Raw genomic sequence first — 20,436 nt, 5'->3', positions numbered from 1 at the left:
GCTTAAATTTATCTATTTTTGGCAAGCAATTGAAGGTTTTGCAAAAGTTGCTGTTACCTGTTCATCACTGAAAACATGGTTACAGTCGAAATGAAAATATTACAAGGCATAATTAACCTACCTGTCTCAAATCTAATTTTTTAAATATTATGTTGGATTTTTTTTTCCTTTAGGTCAGGGAAGTGATCCAAAGACTTAAATTGTACAGCTAAGTTGTTGTTTAGCACAAAATGGGTAGAAATTTTTAATGAATATATTTAATTTGTATTAAACCAGAGGTGTTATGTGCTTAAAAATAAGTCTAACTATTGCAGCCAGCTGGGATATTCTTTCTTCTTCAAAGGTTGTTCATTAACAATTTTGGATTTTTATTTGAGCATTTCATTAGGTTGATTATAATAATTTTTCTAATTGAGTAATGATACTTGATTTGTGGCGTGTTACCCACATGCAACAACCGACCAATGGCTTTTATGAAATTTTAGAAAACCATCCAACAAAAGTATCTCAGGTTTCAGATTTGATTGACAGAGCCACCGAAAACTGAGTTTTCACTGAAGTTTGGAGAACTACCCAATATACAACAGACTCTGGTCTATCATTTTTAATAATAATGATTAATGGAATTATAGTCACCTGAAACTCATCAGTAAGCAAGTTGCTTGTAAAAGTTTTAGGTCTTGATCCTGAAAATACTTACACATGTGAATAAATCCCATTTAATTAAATAGGACTACTCACTAGAGTACTTCTTTCTACCATGCACCGTATTCTCAGTGAAAATGAGGTCACAAATTTTGAGGTCTTTTAATACTGAGTATTTTCCAAGCATCTAAATTAAAATTTGCCATGAGAGAGACTTTAGGATTAAATTTTGATGCTTTATGTACTTACTGTCTGTGAATTCAAACATCAGGTAATTATCACATTTAGTAGAGATGCATCATGTGCATCGAAAATAGCAGCTTCACTCTTAAGTGCAAATACCTCCAAGCTGTCTGGTATGTCTGCTTTGGTCTAGACTTTTTGGTCTGCTGCTTGCTTAAAGTATAAAAGATCCCTAGGTTTTTAATTTTGCTAGACTTAATTGTTGTTCTGATATGAATGGAGCTGCTCTATAAATGTTGATTAAATGTCTTATCCATTTTAATCAGCCTTCTTTTAAAATATTTATATTGAAAACACTCAGACTGTACAAGATTATTAGAAAGATTTGATTCATAACTAGTAAAAACAAAATATTAATTGCATTAATAGAAGGATATAGTACTGTGACATAGTGTTGTTGTAGCCATGTCAGTGCCAGGATATTAGAAAATATGGACCAACAGAAGTTAGTCGAATAAAAGATATTACCTCACCCACCTTGTCTCTCGACATTAATATTTCTTCCTTTGCCATGTTTTTCACTTCACACTGTAACTTTCAAGCAAGGAAGTTCATGTCATTTTTATATATTTAGTCTCCTTATCCATATTCTACACTGCACAATACATAATCTAAAATCTTTATTGACTAGACATGTTCATGTGTAATTGAGCCTGCTTAGACTGTCCACTGAAAGTGAACAAACTTGGAACCTTTTGCACTAAGTGCATAAGCATCCACTGCTAAAGATTTACATCTCTTTGCTGGAAGCTGTGGTAGACTCATTAACATTATGTATGGCCTAGCCACTAGAGAAGGGACAGATACCTACTTACCTCCTTGTCCCTTCAGATTGAACAGTGCGCTTTAAAATCGGTGGGAGACTAGCATAACCAGTCATTTCCTTCACATCTTCCACTTTTTATTAAATAAGCACCACACATTTATCACTTAGATCTCTTGGCATATTAGAGCCACTGATCTGATACATTTTTTTTTTTTTTTTTTTCAGGACAGGTACTTTGCCTTTGAATCAGTGGTGTAAGAGACAGGTTTCAGAGTAGCAGCCGTGTTAGTCTGTATTTACAAAAAGAAAAGGAGTACTTGTGGCACCTTAGAGACTAACATATTTATTAGAGCATAAGCTTTCGTGTAAGAGACTCTCTCTCTCCACTCCAGTGTGTGCTGGGAGTAGACAGAGGAGAGCCCAAAGGTTGAAAGAGCAAGGGAAAACTGTGCTGGAGTTGTGATCTAAATAAAGGGCATCTCCACAGCATGAGAGGAAACTACTTTGTTTGCTCTTTGAATAGTGCTTTGTAGAGCCAGGAGCCACAGCTGTAGATTGGACCCGATTTAATACAAACAAAATATTTTGTCTTCCACTGAATTTTTATTTGTAAGTTACATTACATTTACAAGTTAAATAGCAAGAATAATCTTTTGGGAGTGCAGAGGAAGGGGAGGAGTAGCCATTCTGCCTCTTAATGCTCTTAAAGTGTTTGCCACTGAACTTGACTGTTCAGGATTTCTGGCATCAAGAGGGGGGAGATTTCCATACATTAGATGGGTGGCAACCCTTCTGAGGATTAGGAAAACCTTCTTTTTGGGAGTGGAGAAGTAGAAAGGGATGGCCACAAGAAACAGAAATGATAACAGCCAGGTGTGATGATGTAGCCCTGGGTACTATGTGACTAGCTAATAAATAGAGTTGATCTTATACCCAGGCAAAATGGAAACATAGTTTCCATTGCAAGGAAAGCAAGTGTCTTGTGTTTATCCTCAATATATTGTATATGCATGCCAAAAAATAGAGAATTTGATTTTAGACTTTACTATTGAGTTTCAAATGTCTTCTTTGCTTCCTCATTCAGATTCAAGGCCCAGCTCATATTATGGCTGGCAGTGGGCCAAGATCAGGAACTGTCAGTGGATTTGCCATGAAATCACAGCTTCAGATTACTGGTAAGTCTTTTAAAAGTTTAAATGTTTTCTCCTGATTCCTGGAGGGTGTGTGTGTGTGTGGATAACAAACAAAAAGGTTGTGTACATAGTTAAGTAATAAGATGCTACTGGCAGTATGTTGTGTTTCAGGATGTTTTGGATGTGAAGAGGACAAGACATTCAACTTTGTTCTGCAATGAAACCAGTAGTGTTGCTGTAATTCCCTGACAGAAATGCCATCTTATTATTTACATCTTTTTGTTAGATGTATCTTTTTCTTCCTAAAGTCTAGTTGATAACATGATAAAAACCAGACAGGAAATTTCTTTATTTTTCTCGTATTCCTCCATACACTTGTATTTAAAGGGAAATTGTCAGGTTAAAAATTGTATGCATAAAACATTTTCCTTACTGGTAACACTTTAAAAATTGAAAAATGATTAAATCTTAATATTTTTATTGCATTTTATAATATACTCTGTACACTTCAAGTTGGGTAAATTTAAACTGCTCTCTTTCTAGTCATTCTCTTGTTGTTTCTCATGCAGTAGTATGTTACAGCTGTTGGGCTGCAAGTACTATGGGGAATATTTAAATACAAGGTTTCACATTTAAATTTGGGAATAATACTCTGTTTAAGTACTTGTGAGGCAGGTTGGTTAAAGAACGCACGCAGTGGCTTTGTATGTGTTGCTCTCATACACAGTGCCTCCCCAGCAGTGCTGCAGTTGATAACTTGCCAGTTCAGCTTCATTGCTCTAGTGTGTCTGACAATATTAGTGAAATGTCATAAGATCTTCTGCGTACTCATGGATGCAGAAGACCTTGCCAGTGGAATTGGTGTGGATTCTCTGCAGAGTAGAGTGAGATATAGAGCCTTTTCTTTGAGTGTGCACCTCTTTGTGTACCTGCGAGGCTCTCTGTACAACATGTTCAGTGAGGATTTGGAACAGAGACTGTGGTGACTCTACCACTGCACACATTCACTGGCAGTCCTCCCATAGAGATGCTACAAGCCCGGAGGTTACTCCAGCCATGAAACTGGAGGAGTATCCATGGAGCAGCAGCTGCACCTGTGTAACCTATGGAGGAGGATTCCTCTCCACCACCACCCACCTTTTCCCAGAGAGATACAATCCAACTGCTTCATCTGGGGTTATGCAGAAACTACACAGACTTGAGTTTGGGGAGGATGGAAGGAATAGATTGAAAAAGGCACACAGAAATAGCAAGGAGAGTGACAAAAGGAGGGATAGCAGCCAGAGGCAATGCATGTTAGATTGCAACCAATTTTGGCCCCTTACTGAGTGGGCCAACAGGAATTGGAAGGAGCACTTCGTCCTCTGCAAGCTGACTTGAAAAAGCAATGATGACAAACTTTAGAGAGCGCTACAGGCTTCCATCTGGCTAAGGAGAGCACTGTAAGACCATGGCAAATGTTTTTTGGAAGGGAGTAAAATGTTATGGCAAAAAAATTGAGCATCCACTCTCCAACCAGAAGGGGCGACAGGTTAATTTTAAAAAAAAAAGGGGGGGGGATGAAGACTGTAGTGAGGGGTGAGACAAACTGGGATATTTTACATACAAAAAAAGTTACCAGAACATTAAGGTTTTGAAGTCAAATACTCAAAAGTTAGGAAATGCCAGAAATAAGTTTTTTCCAGTGCAACCTTAATTCAGACCTCTTCTGGATATCCTTTGTGATAGACTTAAATTGCATGACTGCATGCTATTTTTCCCCCACATTCCACATCCTCTGCTCATTCTCTGATCACACTCCTTCCTGAGACTGTTTTATGTAAGACCCCTGCTTCATTTGTTGCAGAAGTTGGAAAATGTGTTATGAATGGGGCAGGGGAATGCAGGAAGAGGAAAAGATGGTCTCATGGTTAAGGCAGTTGAACACCAATCAGAAGAACTGTAATTTATCCTTTCCTCTTCTGCAAAGCTCCTATTTGGTATTGGCAAGTCATGTAAACCAATTTTTTTGTAGGTGGCCACTGTGTTCCTCATTGTCTGGATACTCAACTTGGTTTACAAAAGTATTTGGTTTATCAGATATGGTTACCTCATCTCAAAAAAGATATATTGGAATTGGAAAAGGTTCAGAAAAGGGCAACAAAATGATTAGGGGTATGAAAGGGCTTCTGTATGAGGAGAGATTAATAAGACTGGGACTTTTTAGCTTGGAAAAGAGACAGCTAAGGAGAGATACGATTTGAAGTCTATAAAATCATGACTGGTGTAGAGAAAGTAGATAAGGAAGTGTTTACTTTTCATAACACAAGAACTAGGGGTCATCAAATGCAATTAATAGGCAGCAGGTTTAAAACAAATAAAAGGAAGTATTTTTTCACACAACGTACAGTCAACCTGTGGAATTCCTTGCCAGAGGAAGTTGTGAAGGCCAAGACCATAACAGGGTTCAAAAAAGAACTAGGTAAATTCAGGGAGGATAGGTCCATCAATGGCTATTAGCCAGGGTGAGTAGGAATGGTGTCCCTAGCCTGTTTTGCCAGAAGCTAGGAATGAGCAACAGGGGATGGATCACTTAATGATTACCTGTTCTGTTCATTCCCTCTGGCGCACCTGGCACTGGCCACGGTCGGAAGATAGGATACTAGGCTGGATCGATCTTTGGTCTGACCCAATAGAGACATTCTTATGTTCTTCTAACCACTATAGCTGTAGAAGCCCTCTACACCAACGTTCCACACAAAAATGGACTACAAGCCGTCAGGAACAGTATCCCCGATAATGTCACGGCTAACCTGGTGGCTGAACTTTGTGACATTGTCCTCACCCATAACTCTTTCACATTTGGGGACAATGTATACCTTCAAATCAGCAGCACTGCGATGGGTACCCGCATGGCCCCGTATGCCAACATTTTTATGGCTGACTTAGAACAACCTTTCCTCAGCTCTCATCCCCTAATGCCCCTACTCTACTTGCGCTACATTGACATCTTCATCATCTGGACCCATGGAAAAGAAGCCCTTGAGGAATTCCACCATGATTTCAACAATTTTCATCCCACCATCAACCTCAGGCTGGACCAGTCCACACAAGAGATTCACTTCCTGGACACTACGGTGCTAGTAAGTGATGGTCGCATAAACACCACCCTATACTGGAAACCTACTGACCGCTATATTTACCTACGTGCCTCCAGCTTTCATCCAGACCACATCACACGATCCATTGTCTACAGCCAAGCTCTACGATACAGCCGCATTTGCTCCAACTCAGACAGAGACAAACACCTACAAGATCTCTATCAAGCATTCTTAAACTACGTACCCACCTGCTGAAGTGAAGAAACAGATTGACAGAGCCAGAAGAGTACCCAGAAGTCACCTACTACAGGACAGGCCCAACAAAGAAAACAACAGAACGCCACTAGCCATCACCTTCAGCCCCCAACTAAAACCTCTTCAGCGCATCATCAAGGATCTACAACCTATCCTGAAGGATGACCCATCACTCTCACGGATCTTGGGAGACAGGCCAGTCCTTGCTTACAGACAGCCCCCCAACCTGAAGCAAATACTCACCAGCAACCACACACCACACAACAGAACCACTAACCCAGGAACCTATCCTTGCAACAAAGCCCGTTGCGAACTCTGTTCACATATCTATTCAGGAGACACCATCATAGGGCCTAATCACATCAGCCACACTATCAGAGGCTCGTTCACCTGCGCATCTACCAATGTGATATATGCCATCATGTGCCAGCAATGCCCCTCTGCCATGTACATTGGTCAAACTGGACAGTCTCTACGTAAAAGAATGAATGGACACAAATCAGACGTCAAGAATTATAACATTCAAAAACCAGTTGGAGAACACTTCAACCTCTCCGGTCACTCGATTACAGACCTAAAAGTCGCAATATTACAACAAAAAAGCTTCAAAAATAAACTCAGAGATTGCTGAATTGGAATTAATTTGCAAACTGGATACAATTAATTTAGGCTTGAATAGAGACTGGAAGTGGGTGGGTCATTACACAAAGTAAAACTATTTCCCCATGTTTATTTTTCCCCCCTGCTGTTCCTCACACGTTCTTGTCAACTGCTGGAAATGGCCCATCTTGATTATCACTACAAAAGGTGTTTTTTCTCTCTTTCTGGTAATAGCTCACCTTAATTGATCACTCTCGTTATAGTGTGTATGGTAACCCGATTGTTTCATGTTTTGTGTATATAAAATCGTCCTACTGTATTTTCCACTGCATGCCTCCAATGAAATGGGCTGTAGCCCATGAAAGCTTATGCTCAAATAAATTTGTTAGTCTCTAAGGTGCCACAAGTACTCCTGTTCTTTTTGCGGATACAGAGTAACACAGCTGCTACTCTGAAACCTCTCATTATGTTCTTATGTATTCAGCACTCACGAAAGAGGCTGAGGTCAGTGGGCACTGTGCTCTGAACTTAAACTGCTATAAGATGCTAATTACTCTGAAAAATCAGGCCCCAGGCATTTACAATTTGCACATACAAAATTTATGGACACCTTTGATAATTTTAGCTTTAAGGAACCGAGACACAGCTATTATCTGTCAGTTGAGGATTATACCATCATCCTCTACCACACGGGGGTGTTGTAAAGATAAGTTTATTAATTCTTGTGAAATACTAAGATGTTACTGTGATGCGTGCCATGAAAACCCATGATGAAATTCATAATTCTGTTTTCAGTGCAACATTTGAATGCTATGTTGTAAATAAGGCTGTGGAAAAAATAGCGTGTGATCATGTCATTAAAGACTCTATGCATACAATACAATTAAGAGCTGAATTAAGTGGGAGGGAGAAGTTTGTGCAGTGGAGTGCTTTCTTATGGATTTTTTTTTTTTATAGTAAACATTTCGCAATGTGTAATTAGATATGTTAAAGAACGCAAGGTCAAAGAAATGCATCTGGCTCTTAGAGCAGAATGTGGTGAGGTTTGTTATGGCCCTTAGTTCCTGTGCGGGAGTTCACTCCACATTCTTGGACCAGCCCCAGAAAGCTCTGTCTTCTGAACAGGCAAGCCTTACCCTTATTGTAGAATGTCTTGTGCTGGAGGAGTGAAATTGTTGACAGCTGTCTTCATGCAGGGAACTTCTGTGATCTTTTGGATACCATGGGCTATTGAGAGAAGATAAGGACTGAGACCTTGAACTCGATTTGATATCCTGAGGGAAACTAATGTAGAGAGCAGAGGACAGGTTTGCTAGGTTTGTGATCGCTTGTGTTGCTGAGAAGTGTTGCAGTGTTCTGGATTGGAGTTTCCTAAGTGCTGAAGATCAGGCTCAGCCTTATTGTATTGCTGTATTCCAGCCAAGAAGTGACAATGATCTGAGATCAGGCTGAGGTCCAACCATTATTTGCCAGGATGGGATGCCCCTCACCAATCAGATATGATAGAAAGCATTACTCATGAAAGCTTTGTATCAAGGAGGAATCCAAGAGCATTCCTAACGGGGTGGATTGAATTGACCAATTGTGGGCGTGTACTTTCAACCAAAGGAGACTGCACTGTAGCTACAAACTCTTCAAAATGCTTTCCTCTGCCACCCAGTACCACTTCTCCAATTGCTAGGTTCAGCGTTAATCAGCTGTTCTTCATCAACAAGCTGATCTCATCCAAGAATTCGGCCATCTTGTAGTATAGCTGTATGTGATTCAGGATAGGTAGAGCTGTGTGTCAATGCATATTGATGACTGCCTGTAGCTGTTGAATAGGACCAGAGAGGGAATTGATCCTTGTGTAGGACTCCATAGTAGAGTGGTCTGCTAGTGAAGAGGCAGTTTCCTATTATTACAAGTAATCCCATGAGGGATTTGACCCATTTTAGCATATTAACTTGTATTGTATGGTTGAGAGTGTCAAATGCTGCTGAGAGGCTCAGGAGAATGAGAACAAATATCTGCCTTCTAGCCACTGACATCAGGAAATCATCCCTCAAGTGCCACTAAAGCAGTTTCAGTTCCTTGTCCAGGCCTGAATCCAGATTGTTAGGTCGAGGATATTGACTTCAATTAGATCTTGAAGTTGGCTTTTGATTTAGCTTCTTAATGAGCTTGCTCAGGAATGGAATGTTTGACATTGGGCAATAAAGGCTATAATTGATGTATCCAGGTAGGTTTCTCCATTTTGCCTCCATGCCTCAAGGAAGAAGGAAAGATTTCTTTTCTGAATCAGTGCTCTAGTTGTGCCAGAATGCCCCAGAACACCATTCCAGCACCTTTTTAGGAGCTGGAATTGTGTTCCAATTAGGGCTGTCGATTAATTGCAGTAAACGCACACGATAACTCAAAAAAATTAATCGCGATTAATCAGTTTTAATTGTACTGTTAAATAATAGAATACCAATTAAAATTTATTAAATATTTTGGATGGTTTTCTACATTTTTCAAATATAATTGATTTCAGTTACAACCCAGTATACAAATTAGACAATGCTCACTTTATTTTTTATTACAAATATTTGCACTGTAAAAATGGCAAACAAAAGAAATAGTATTTTTCAGTTCACCTCATACAAGTACTGTAGTGTAATCTCTTCATCGTGAAAGTGCAACTTACAAAGGTGGTGGTGGTTGTTGTTGTTACATAACTGCACTCAAAACTAAAACAATGTAAAACTTTAGAGCCTACAAGTCCACTCAGTCCTACTTCTTGTTCAGCCAATCACTAAGACAAACAAGTTTTGTTTACATTTGCAGGACATAATTCTGCCCGCTTCTTGTTTACAATATCACCTGAAAGTGAGAACAGGCGTTCGCATGGCACTTTTGTAGCTAGCATTGCAAGGTCTTTACATGCCAGATACGCTAAACATTCATGTGCCCCTTCATGCTTTAGCCACCATTCCAGAGGACATGCTGATGATGCTCATTAAAAAAATAATGCATTAATTACATTTGCGACTAAACTACTTGGGGGAGAATTGTATGTCTCCTAGTCTGTTTTACCCGCATTCTGTCATATATTTCATGTTATAGCAATCTCGAATGATGAGCTAGCACATGTTGTTCGTTTTAAGAACACTTTCACTGAAGATTTGACAAAATGCAAAGAAAATGTGAGATTTCTAAAGATAGCTACATCAGTTTACCCAAGGTTTAAGAATCTGAAGTGCCTTCCAAAATCTGAGAGGGATGAGGTGTAGAGCATTCTTTCACAAGTCTTAAAAGAGCAACACTCCTGATGCAGAAACTATAGAACCCAGCCCCCACCAAAAAAGAAAATCAACCTTCTCCTGGTGGCATCTGATTGACTCAGATAATGAAAATGAACATGTGTCAGTCCTGCAATGCTTTGGATGGTTATCGAGCAGAACAAGTTATCAGCATGAATGCCTGTCCTTTGGAGTGGTGGTTGAAGCATGAAGGGACATATGAATCTTTAGTGCATTTGGCACATAAATGTCTTGCGACGCCAGCTACAGCAGTGCTATACAAATGCCTGTTCTTGCTTTCAGGTGATATTGTAAACAAGAAGCAGGCAGCATTATATCCTGCAAATGTAAACAAACTTGTTCATCTGAGTAATTGGCTGAACAAAACGGAGGACTGAGTGGACTTGTAAGCTCTGCAGTTTTACATTGTTTATTTTTGAATGCAGTTAGTTTTTGTATGTAATGCTACATTTTTAAGTTCAGCTTTAATGATAGAGATTGCACTACTATACTTGTATTAGGTGAATTGAAAAATACTATTTCTTTTGTTTTTTACAGTGAAAACATTTGTAATAAAAATAAATAAAAGTGAGCACTGCACACTTTGTGTATTCTGTGTTGTAATTGAAATCAATATATTTGAAAATGTAGAAAACATCCAAAACTAATTAAATAAATGGTATCCTATTATCGTTTAACAGTGCGATTAATTTTTTTAATCGCTTGACAGCCCTAGTTCCAATATTTCTGCTGGTCTTAGGCCAGGTGTTTCCTTTCTCTCCCCAGCTGCAGAGCATCATCAGAGCTGGCAGGTGTCTGTGCCAGGCTCAGGTGGCAGTGGGTCAGCATGGAGGGAGCCAGGAATTCTACAGCTGGGACCAAGTTATGGGGGCTGGAAGCCCAGGGCAAAGATGGAGCCAGGCTGTCAGGAGCAGGGTAGTGGGGCTGCCTGGACAGCGGAGCCTCCCATGGGGAGCAGGAGCCAGGGACAGATGGGATCTGTGCGGAGTCATCACCTTTTTCCCCTGGGCCTCTCCCATCTCATGTGCTGCCCCTGTCTTTCTCCCAGCTCCCTGTGCTCCTTCCCGGGTCCTCCCACTGCCCTGTGTTCCAGCACTTCTTTTTGTAGGATGCCAGCACTGTCCTGAATGAGGTATTGGCTATTTTGCTCATGAGTGACACCAGTTGCTCTTGACTCTTTCACAAGCCATAAAGAACATGCATCAGATTCAGAGGTCTTCAGTTCAGACTCTTTTAGGGTATACAGAACTTCTTCATGAGTGGATATATTGAACTCTGAGAACATGGGCTTGGTGGAAGTAGGTGGGGCAAATCCAGGTTGTCTTGAAAGCATTCCTGAATGTGCATGGTCTCTTCAGCGAAACAGGATGATAGTTCTTCCCAGCACTTGGTGCTCAGTTCCAGTACAGACTGTAGACAGTCAGGGTTGATGAATTTAGTAATTTATTTTGGGGCAGGATTACCAGTAGAGGCTGAAAGAAAGATTCTCTTGGCTTGTAGTGCAACCTCTGGATAGGCTTAGAGGAATTCACTGTGTTTCATCAAAGTGTATCGGCTTTTATTTTCTGCCATTGATTGTTGAGTTTCCATCCCTCTCTCTTCATGTGGCACAGGGTGTTGGAAAACTGAGATCACCTGTGGTACCAAAAGGGAGAAAGGGGCCATCTAGGGACCACATATTGATGGTCGAGGTTAACATACAATGATGATGATTCACCAGATCCTTGACTCTTTGTCCTATGAGTGAAGTGCTGTTGTCTTTCAGCATGCTTTAGAATTTGGTGAAGAGCACTTGTCTTTGTGGTTGAATCAGGATCCTGGGTCTGTCTTGTTACCTGGGAGTTGGAAGAACTGACTACTGTGTTAATGAGGTGAAGGTCTGTCCAAGACTGACTGGTTTACGGTGTCCTTGATATTAATTTATTTTAACTCATTTTTGAATGCTTGACTTTGCAACCTTTAATGTACATCTGACAGTTCTTGTATGTAATTTCCTAACTTTAAAAACAAACAAACGCACACTCCCACCTATGAGTCATCAGTGGGACTGGAATCTTTTAGAGCAACAGAATAGACCTCTGTCACTTGAGCTAACTATCTTGTAGCTGTTGTAGAAAGCTGTTACCTTCTAGGTGGATCAGCCACGAGAGGAGGATGATCAGAATGGTCCCTTCTGATCTTAGTATCTGTGTATCTATGAAATGCATACTTTGTCTGTGGGTTTCATAACTATTTGATAGAAGACAAAGGAACGTTGAGACTTAAAAATCCTGAGTTAAGTTTCAGGTTCTAAAGGGAAATGTGCTTTCTAAACCCTCCTACCTCTTTGTTCTCCTCTCCCCTAAGCCTGCCTTCACTTCCAGCCCCTGGCCTCTGCTCCTGTCCCTGTCCCCCTGCCTTTGGATCCTCACATATGTGCACTAGTCAGTTAGGCAGCTTTCTCATTCTCTTCACTTCTGGGCACAAGCAGGAGAAGCTTTGAGAGCAAAGGAGAGAGAATCTACCTGCCCTTAGTTCTGATGGCCAGCACCATCTAGACCCCCGGTAGCTTGGAGGGGCAAGTGCATGGAAGTCCTGCTCAGCCTCTGCTGCCCTAGGATGGCACATGCTCAGTGACTCGGGAGTGCACACATGCTCATCCCCACAGTCCGTAGGTAGGAGCTATGTTGGTTTGAGATATGATCACTGCATATGGAATCTCTGGATAATTTAGCTACCAAACAAGCCTCTACTGAGCATGTGGGAACAGCTCTTTTCAGGATTTACAACTTGGCCAATTTTGGGTGGATTTTCACAGGGATAAGGAAAGCATATCCCTGACGACAGTGTGACCCTTCTGTCAAATTCCAAGTCCATGCTCCAAAGCATGGTAGAGCTCAATCAACAGTTGTCAGATATTTAACATGAACAAAACACATTTTCTCCTATCTTTGTGCTTAGAAACAGCAGAGCCATGGTTCAGCCTAACAGCTATTGTCCCCACATTAAATCAGATGACTGGTTTGCTGACTTTGATCTTCAGGATGCTTATTTGCACATAGTAATTTTCCCGAGCCACAGGATGTCTCTCCAGTTTATTGTAGTGGATTGGCACGATCAGTAAAATGTGCATCCTTTTTTGTCTGTTTTCCACTCCCAGGGTTTTTACCAAATGCATGATTGTGGTGACAGCTTACTCAGGAAGAGGGGAATTCATCTTCCCATATCTGGATGATTGATTACTGAGGGACAAGTCCAGAGAAGAAGTCCTCTCTCATGTTCAGTTCATGTTACGCTTACTGAGTCACCTAGGTCTTATTCCAAATAGTGGGAAGTCAACACTGGTTCCAACTCAAAGAATCAAGTTCATTGGTACCTTGTTAGATGCTACAAGTTCAAAAGTGTTTTTGCTGACAGACCAGTTCCACGTGATTTGCCAGCTATGCCTAACTGTAGTCTCAACCTTCAACTACAGCCCAAGTATGCCTGAGGTTGCTAGGCCATATGGTTGTATGCACACAGATAGTCCAACATGCCAGGTTGCACCTTCTACCTCTTCAACTGTGGCTGAAGTGGGTCTATCATCCATTGGACAAACTGATCCAACTTCATGCGCCAATTCTGGACTCCTTTTGATGGACAGCTCAGGGCAATGTGTCCCAGGGTATTCCCTTAACTCAATTCCTACTGACCAGGACTGTTGTCATTGATGCCTCTTTAATAGGTTAGGGATAGAATATGGGGTTGCAGAAAGTTCAAGGCCTGTGATCATAACAGGAAGCGTCTTTATAGATCAATGTCCTGGAGATTCATGCCATCTACAGTGCCTTTCGGGGCTTTTGAGGTCACATCAGGGACTCGGTGGTGCACAAACTTACCAACAATACCACTGTGATGTATTATGTGAACAAATAAGGGAGCACACTCCAACATGCTGTGTCAGAGGTGATGGGGCTCTGGGATTTTTGCATCAGGGAAAACGCCCTGTGGCAGATTATTTACCTGGGTTCCAGAATCACCTGGTATTTCACCTCAGTAAAAACTTGTCCCTGAATCACAAGTGGTCTCTGAAGTCCCACGTCCTGCAGTCCATCTTTACAGTTTGGAGCATCCTAAAGATTGATCTCTTCTTCATCACAAGAGATATCAATAAATGCTGTCTGTTTTGCTCTTGAGGGGATCTCAGTCTGGGCTCCCTGACGGATACTTTTCACCGGAGCTGGGAAATGGTACTCTGTACGCTCTTCCTCCAGTTCCAGTCATCCCGCAATCATTCTCAAGATGAAATTGGGTTGTGCCAAGTTGATTCTCATTGCTCCAGTGTGGCTGAGACAATGTTAACAAGGAGTCCAGTGGCATCTTAAAGACTGACAGATTTATTTGGGCAAAGTCTTTAAGGTGCCACCAGACTCCTCATTGTTTTTGTGGATACAGACTAACATGGCTACTCCTCTGATACTTGAGACAATGACTTTGACCTCTTCACATTATCATTTCAGCCTCCCATATCTCTTCCTCTTCACCCCAACCTCCTGACTCCACATCAGTCAGATTTTCCATCCAGTGTTCGGCTCCCTGCATCTCACAGCATGGATGCTGCATGGTTAGATGAGATGGAGGAACGATGTTTGGAGGTGGTCCGGCAAATCTTGCTCAGTAGTAGGAAGCCCTGCTCTAGAGTGGTCTATTTGGCCAAGTGGAAGTGGTTGTAAATGTGATTTGTTAGCTTGGTGAGTTCAAGCAAAGATGGTTTGTATTCAGGACATCTTGGAGTTCCTGTGACACCTTCAGTCTTCTGGTCTTGCACTTAGTTCATCGACAGTGCACCTGGAAGTGACTTTTGAATTTGATTCACCCATCCATGGGAAGTCTGTGTGTTCGAACTGCAGGGTGGTGAGGGTCTTGAAAGGGAAATGTTTGTCTCCACCTGTTGATTAAAGAACTGGTTCCTTTGTGGGACCTTAATACTGCTTTAGCAGCTTTTATGGGACCTCTGTTCGAGTCTCTGACAACTTCTTCTTTCTCCCTTCTGTGTCAGAAAACTGTTTCCCTTGTAGCAATAATATCTGCAAGGAGAGAGAGAGAATTGCTTGCAGAGCCCCTTTTATGCGTAGTTTTCCAGTGACAAAGTAACCCTGCAGCTGCACCCTAAGTTTTTATCTACCAGGGTTCTTTCCTAAGACACATTCAACCCCAGATGAGTAGCGTTTTCACACATTGGCTGTCAGGTGGTGATTAGCTTTTTATCTGAATAGAATCTTTCTGTTCTTCATCTCGTCCATTTGTTTCATATGTGGACCGAATGAAGGGGCAAGTAGCCTCTACACAGATAACCTCCAGGTGCATACCTTCCTATATCATGACAGCTTACAAAGTATCTCAGACTGTGCCTCCTCAAGGATGTGAGCTTATTCCACAAAGGCCCAGGCAACGTCAATGCCATTTCTAAGGGCTAGTCTACACTGGAAGCACTAGAGCTGTGCTGCTGTAGCGCGTCTGGTGAGGCTGAGGGGAGAGAGTTCTCCCATTAGCATAACTCCACCTCTGCGAGAGGTGGTAGCTATGTAGGCAAGAAAAGCTCTCCTGTTGACATAGTGCTGTCCACGCCAGCGCTTAGGGCCGTTTAACTTATGTCATTCAGGGGCATTGATTATTCACACCCCTGAGCAACATAAGTTATAACAAAGTAAGAGCTAGTGTATACCAAGCCTTAGTGACGTTCCTATACTGGACATTTGCAGGGCTGCCACTTGGTCCTCCGCACCTAGATTTACAAACCATTATGCCACTACTGCTGCATCCAGATCAGATGCAAACTTGGGGAAGGCAATCCTGTAGTCCTTTTTTAAATAGACTCCAAGCCCCACTTCCAGTGAATACTGATTGTGAGTCACCTACATGGAATACATGGCTGCATCTACTCAGAGGTAAAAAACAGTTCCATGCTTGCTTTGTAATGGTTATTCCTCAAGTTGTGACATAGACATGTCTATTTCACAACCTATCCTCCATCCTGTCTGCATCAGAGACTGTACTCTTGAAATTCAGTGTGAAAGAACTGATGGGGTTGTAGTAGGAAGAGGGCCGGGGTGGCGCACAGAGGGAACACATGCAGCCAAACATCCGACTACACGGGGTTAGGTTGGCGCGATCCTTACAAAACCAGGGTAGGGGCTAGGGACACAGAGTGTAAGGTACACCGCTACTGGTGCTGCCAGGCAAAGTTCTCCAGCTTTGGTGTGCTGGGTGCGCTCAGTCCTACATGGAATGCACATCTGCATTTGTCACAACCAGAACATGGACAGTCTGACTTAGTGGTCAGAGTGGGAGTCTGGCTGGGTCAGATACCAGGAGATCAGAGGGCAAACCAAGAGTCAATTGTCAGGAGGCAGGCAGGGTCAGGTTACCAGAAGATCAGAAGCAGAAGACAAACTTGAGAGCAGAATCACAGATTGATAACCAGAGTTAGGCCAAGTCAGGATATCAGAAAGTCAAGCCAGGGGAGCAGGAGCAGGAAGTACAAGGCACACAGTCCAGAGCAAGGTGGATTCCAGTTGCATGGACAACTTCCTGTTCCGGGTTAAAATAGGAACTGTGGACTAATCAGGACTCCTAGCATTCTGCCAATCAGCTTCCAGGATTGAGGTCCTCGATCTGAGTTCAGCTCCTATTTTGCCAACAGTTAGCACATTTCTGTGTGGCAGGTTGGAAGCTGCTGGCTCCAAAGAGCCCTGTGGACCAGGGTTCAAGACCCACGGTCCCTGATAGCATCACATCTTGAAGAACAACAGTTACAGTACAGGTAAGTAACTGGTTTTTATCAGAATGCCATGGAGTGACATTAATTTCCTTTGAATAATCAAGGGTAAATATGGGTTGCTGCTGCCAGGATGCTGCATAGCTACTAAATGTTGCAGAGTTTAAACACTTAAGGATTCTGATTATAAAGTTTCCTATATAGAAGATTTCACATGCCTTATGTCAAACTTTAAGGGACCCCTCTGACCTTTCGCTAACCAAGAGCTTCAGTCAATGAGTTTCACATTCAAATAATGGAGGTCCCATTGTCACAGTAATAGACTAGAGGAAATTTAGATTTTCAGGTAATGAACTTGCAGATAACATGAATTCATCTGTTCCTGAGCACATACAGGTCTTCGAGTCAAATTGCCTCTAAAGAGATGGGCATTGTACACATATGCATATCTAATAATGTTATAAGGAAACTGACAAGCCAAAAAAAGTGTTTAATAATGTGTAAACACACTGGTAAAAGTTAATGCAAATCTTTTTCTTTGTTCAACTCACCAAAAAACCTAACTCTCTTTGGATGTGCATTTTAAATGCACTGGTGAAATCTCTACTATAGTCCTCCTAAGCAATTTCATGTGCCATCTTACCGAGGCAGGGAAGGATAAACCAAGGCAGGCAGCTGCAGTATGAGGCAGGGTCTGAACATTGCAGCCTCTTTGAAGAGGGCAACATGCACTTCCACTAACTAGTATGACCTGGAGACACCAAACACATTAGCTTCCTGAGGTCAGCTGTAGCTGTAATTAGCCATGTTAGTGTGAGAAGACTTTCATGTACTCAGTTAGTGTTCACAAAAAGAAAAGGAGTACTTGTGGCACCTTAGAGGCTAACAAATTTATTTATCTCTAAGGTGCCACAAGTACTCCTTTTCTGTTTGCGGATACAGACTAACATGGCTGCTACTCTGAAACCTGTCATTATATCAGCTGGTGTTGAAGCACTGATCTTTCTGCTCTCGGAGCAGCTGAATTCCTTCAAATCCAGTGTCTGCGTCAAATTCTTCTTTGATTTGAAATCACAGTACGCAAAAGTGTGATTTGTCATACTAGTGAATCTAGTTCAAGGTAAAGATGATCCTTGTGCAGTAGTCTTGTGGGGTTTATTTTATTTGAGCTGTATTACATGTCAGTGTACTTTAGGTTATTACAGCCATAGCTACTTTCTACAGTAAGGAGAACAATGTTGTATGCATTTTTAACAAATTAGTTTGTTACAGGAATGTAGCTGTTTTCAAAGTGCATTTTTAACTGTTAGCTTATTGAATAGAATAAAATATTCATTGTTTTTCCCTTTTTTAACAGTTATCTCAGCAAAATTAAAAGAAAATAAAAATAAATGGTTTGGACCTAGCCCTTATGTGGAAGTCGCAGTGGATGGACAGTCGAAGAAGACAGAAAAATGCAACAATACGAATAGTCCGAAGTGGAAGCAACATCTTACAGTGTAGGTTTGGAGCTGTTTTTGCTTTACAGATCAATATATGAAATTTAATCATTATTATGTTATAGGCAATTAATATAAAGAATCATTTCTAAATAGTGTGGTCTGTGTTGTAACAACACAATATAACAAAACCCAGTATTTTTCATATTAAAGAAAAAGGTGGTACACCTCTACCCCGCTATAATGCGGTCCTCGGGAGCCAAAAAAATCTTACTGCGTTATAGGTGAAACCACGTTATAATGCACTTGCTTTGGCCTTTAGCATTTCCATTATTAACAGTCACTTCCCTCCCCCTGACTGACCCCTCAGAACCCCCGACCCATCCAACACCCCCCGCTCCGTTCCCTGTCCCCTGACTTCCCCGCCCCCTGATAGGCCCCCAGGACTCCCTCACCCTATCCAGTGCCCCCATCCTCTGACCATCCTGCCCACAGAACCTCCGAACCATCCAACCCCCCATTCTCCCTGTCCTCTGACTGCCCCCCAAGACCCTCTGCCCCTTATCCAATCCCTCAGCCCCGGGCCAGCACCCTTAACACGCTGCTTAGAGCAGCATGTCGGAGCCAGACGTGCTGATCCGCCAGAGCACGCAGGGCGCGCCCCCCCCGAGTGCTGCTTACCGCTTTGTATCCGAATTCATGTTATATTGGGATAGAGGTGTACTGTAATACGACTGCTATAGAATGGAGCATTTATGTAAATGCTGTGTGTTAACTTACGTGGCATGGAAGGGATGCAGTGTTAACACAGGAATATATTCCATATTAGCACATGTGGTATGCAAATAAAGCTGCTTTTTGATATGATCTATCAAAAGTAAGGAAAAACTGTGATAGAGTTGATACTATCCCATGCGCGCTTGTTCAGTACATATTTACGGTGGGCGGGGGGGTTGTCATCTCAAAATTCTGGACTCTGGTTTCAAGACACAGCTATTCATTGTGCCATATTAATAGTTATATTGCAGGTTATATTTTAGAGCATGCTTTTGAGTGACTCCTACTTGCACAGATCCAACCTCTAATGCAAATGTGTACGAGAACTTCTTTATCTTTCATGAAATCCAGTGGTCTAGAAATGCCCTAGAATGCATAATATAGAACATTGGAATGAACAGAAATGGTATGCAGCTGTTAGCATTTCTGGTAGCGCTTACGTTCCAGAAATATTGCATTATAAGACCCCTTTAGAGAACCTGGGAATACCCTGGTTGGTGGGAGAATATTCCATACATGTGCCTAACTCGGGAGGCAAAGTTTATTTTCTTCTCTTTATTTGGTTTGTACCCCAGCATTGAAGAGCCATTCTTAAGAGAACAAGACGTGTATGTTTTATGTACACGAAAACACTAAGATGGCAGGAGCCAGTTGTATAGCAGAATGTTTTTTGTTTTTTAATCTTGACAGCCTGCTTTTTTAAATATACAAGATGCAAAGTATTTTCACTCTCCAAGTCTGCCACCCAACACATCAATACATGAGCATTTTCTACACATTGGTCCTGTTCAGTATACATTGAACAGGATGAATGTGTATGCAGATCCACTGTACTTGAGTTGTAAACTAAGGCTACTGGTAGAGCCGGGCAGAGAATAAGTAATCTGTTTTGTGGAAGTTTTTGATATTTCCGAGTTTGTTTAGTTCCAATTTGGAATGAAAACCAAAAATCTCTAAATGCTCTGTGAAAGGAAATGGAGCCCTGAGTAGTCTGCTTGATGGGCTGTCCCAGAGCTGTGGACTCTGGAAACCCTGGGGTCCCCAATTCTGTGGCAGTCCACCTGCTGGATGCCCCAAAGCTGTGGTCTCTGGGAGCCTGGGCTGCTGAGGACCTAGGAGTTGGTGCTTCCAGGAAGTTGGGCCCCCACAAGGCAGGCTGCCAAGGAACCAGGCAGGCAACTTTGCAGGAAACCAGGCAGGTTTCTTTCATAATTCTACTGGGTCCTGTCAGAATTTTGTCAAAATCAAACAGTCTTTGTGAAATGTTTAGATTTCAATGAATCAACAAATACTAATGAAAACCTTTTCATGTTCTCTGTGTGTGTATGGAACATAAGAGATATATCTATCTATCTCTTACGTTCCATTCTATGCATCCGATGAAGTGGGCTGTAGCCCACGAAAGCTTATGCTCAAATAAATTTGTTATTCTCTAAAGTGCCACAAGTACTCCTGTTCTTTTTTGCAGATACAGACTA

The 20,436-nt window shown here is 41.7% G+C and overlaps 1 protein-coding gene across 4 annotated transcripts in view; it reads left to right on the top strand.

The window, feature by feature from the left end:
- ITCH (itchy E3 ubiquitin protein ligase) overlaps nucleotides 1–20,436 on the top strand; it is a 127,116-nt gene that overhangs the window by 32,282 nt on the left and 74,398 nt on the right. For all 4 annotated transcript variants that reach the window (XM_038369678.2, XM_043495635.1, XM_038369679.2 and 1 more), the window contains 2 exons: nucleotides 2,739–2,829; nucleotides 18,100–18,241. In XM_038369678.2, the coding sequence (XP_038225606.1) occupies nucleotides 2,760–2,829; nucleotides 18,100–18,241 (212 nt within the window). In that variant the 5' untranslated portion in view covers nucleotides 2,739–2,759. The remainder of the gene's footprint in view (nucleotides 1–2,738; nucleotides 2,830–18,099; nucleotides 18,242–20,436) is intronic.

The sequence above is a fragment of the Dermochelys coriacea genome, chromosome 13 (assembly GCF_009764565.3).
Source record: "Dermochelys coriacea isolate rDerCor1 chromosome 13, rDerCor1.pri.v4, whole genome shotgun sequence".
Taxonomy (NCBI): domain Eukaryota; kingdom Metazoa; phylum Chordata; order Testudines; family Dermochelyidae; genus Dermochelys; species Dermochelys coriacea.
The sequence above is the reverse complement of the archived record's forward strand: the minus strand, read 5'-3'. Positions and strand labels throughout refer to the sequence as shown.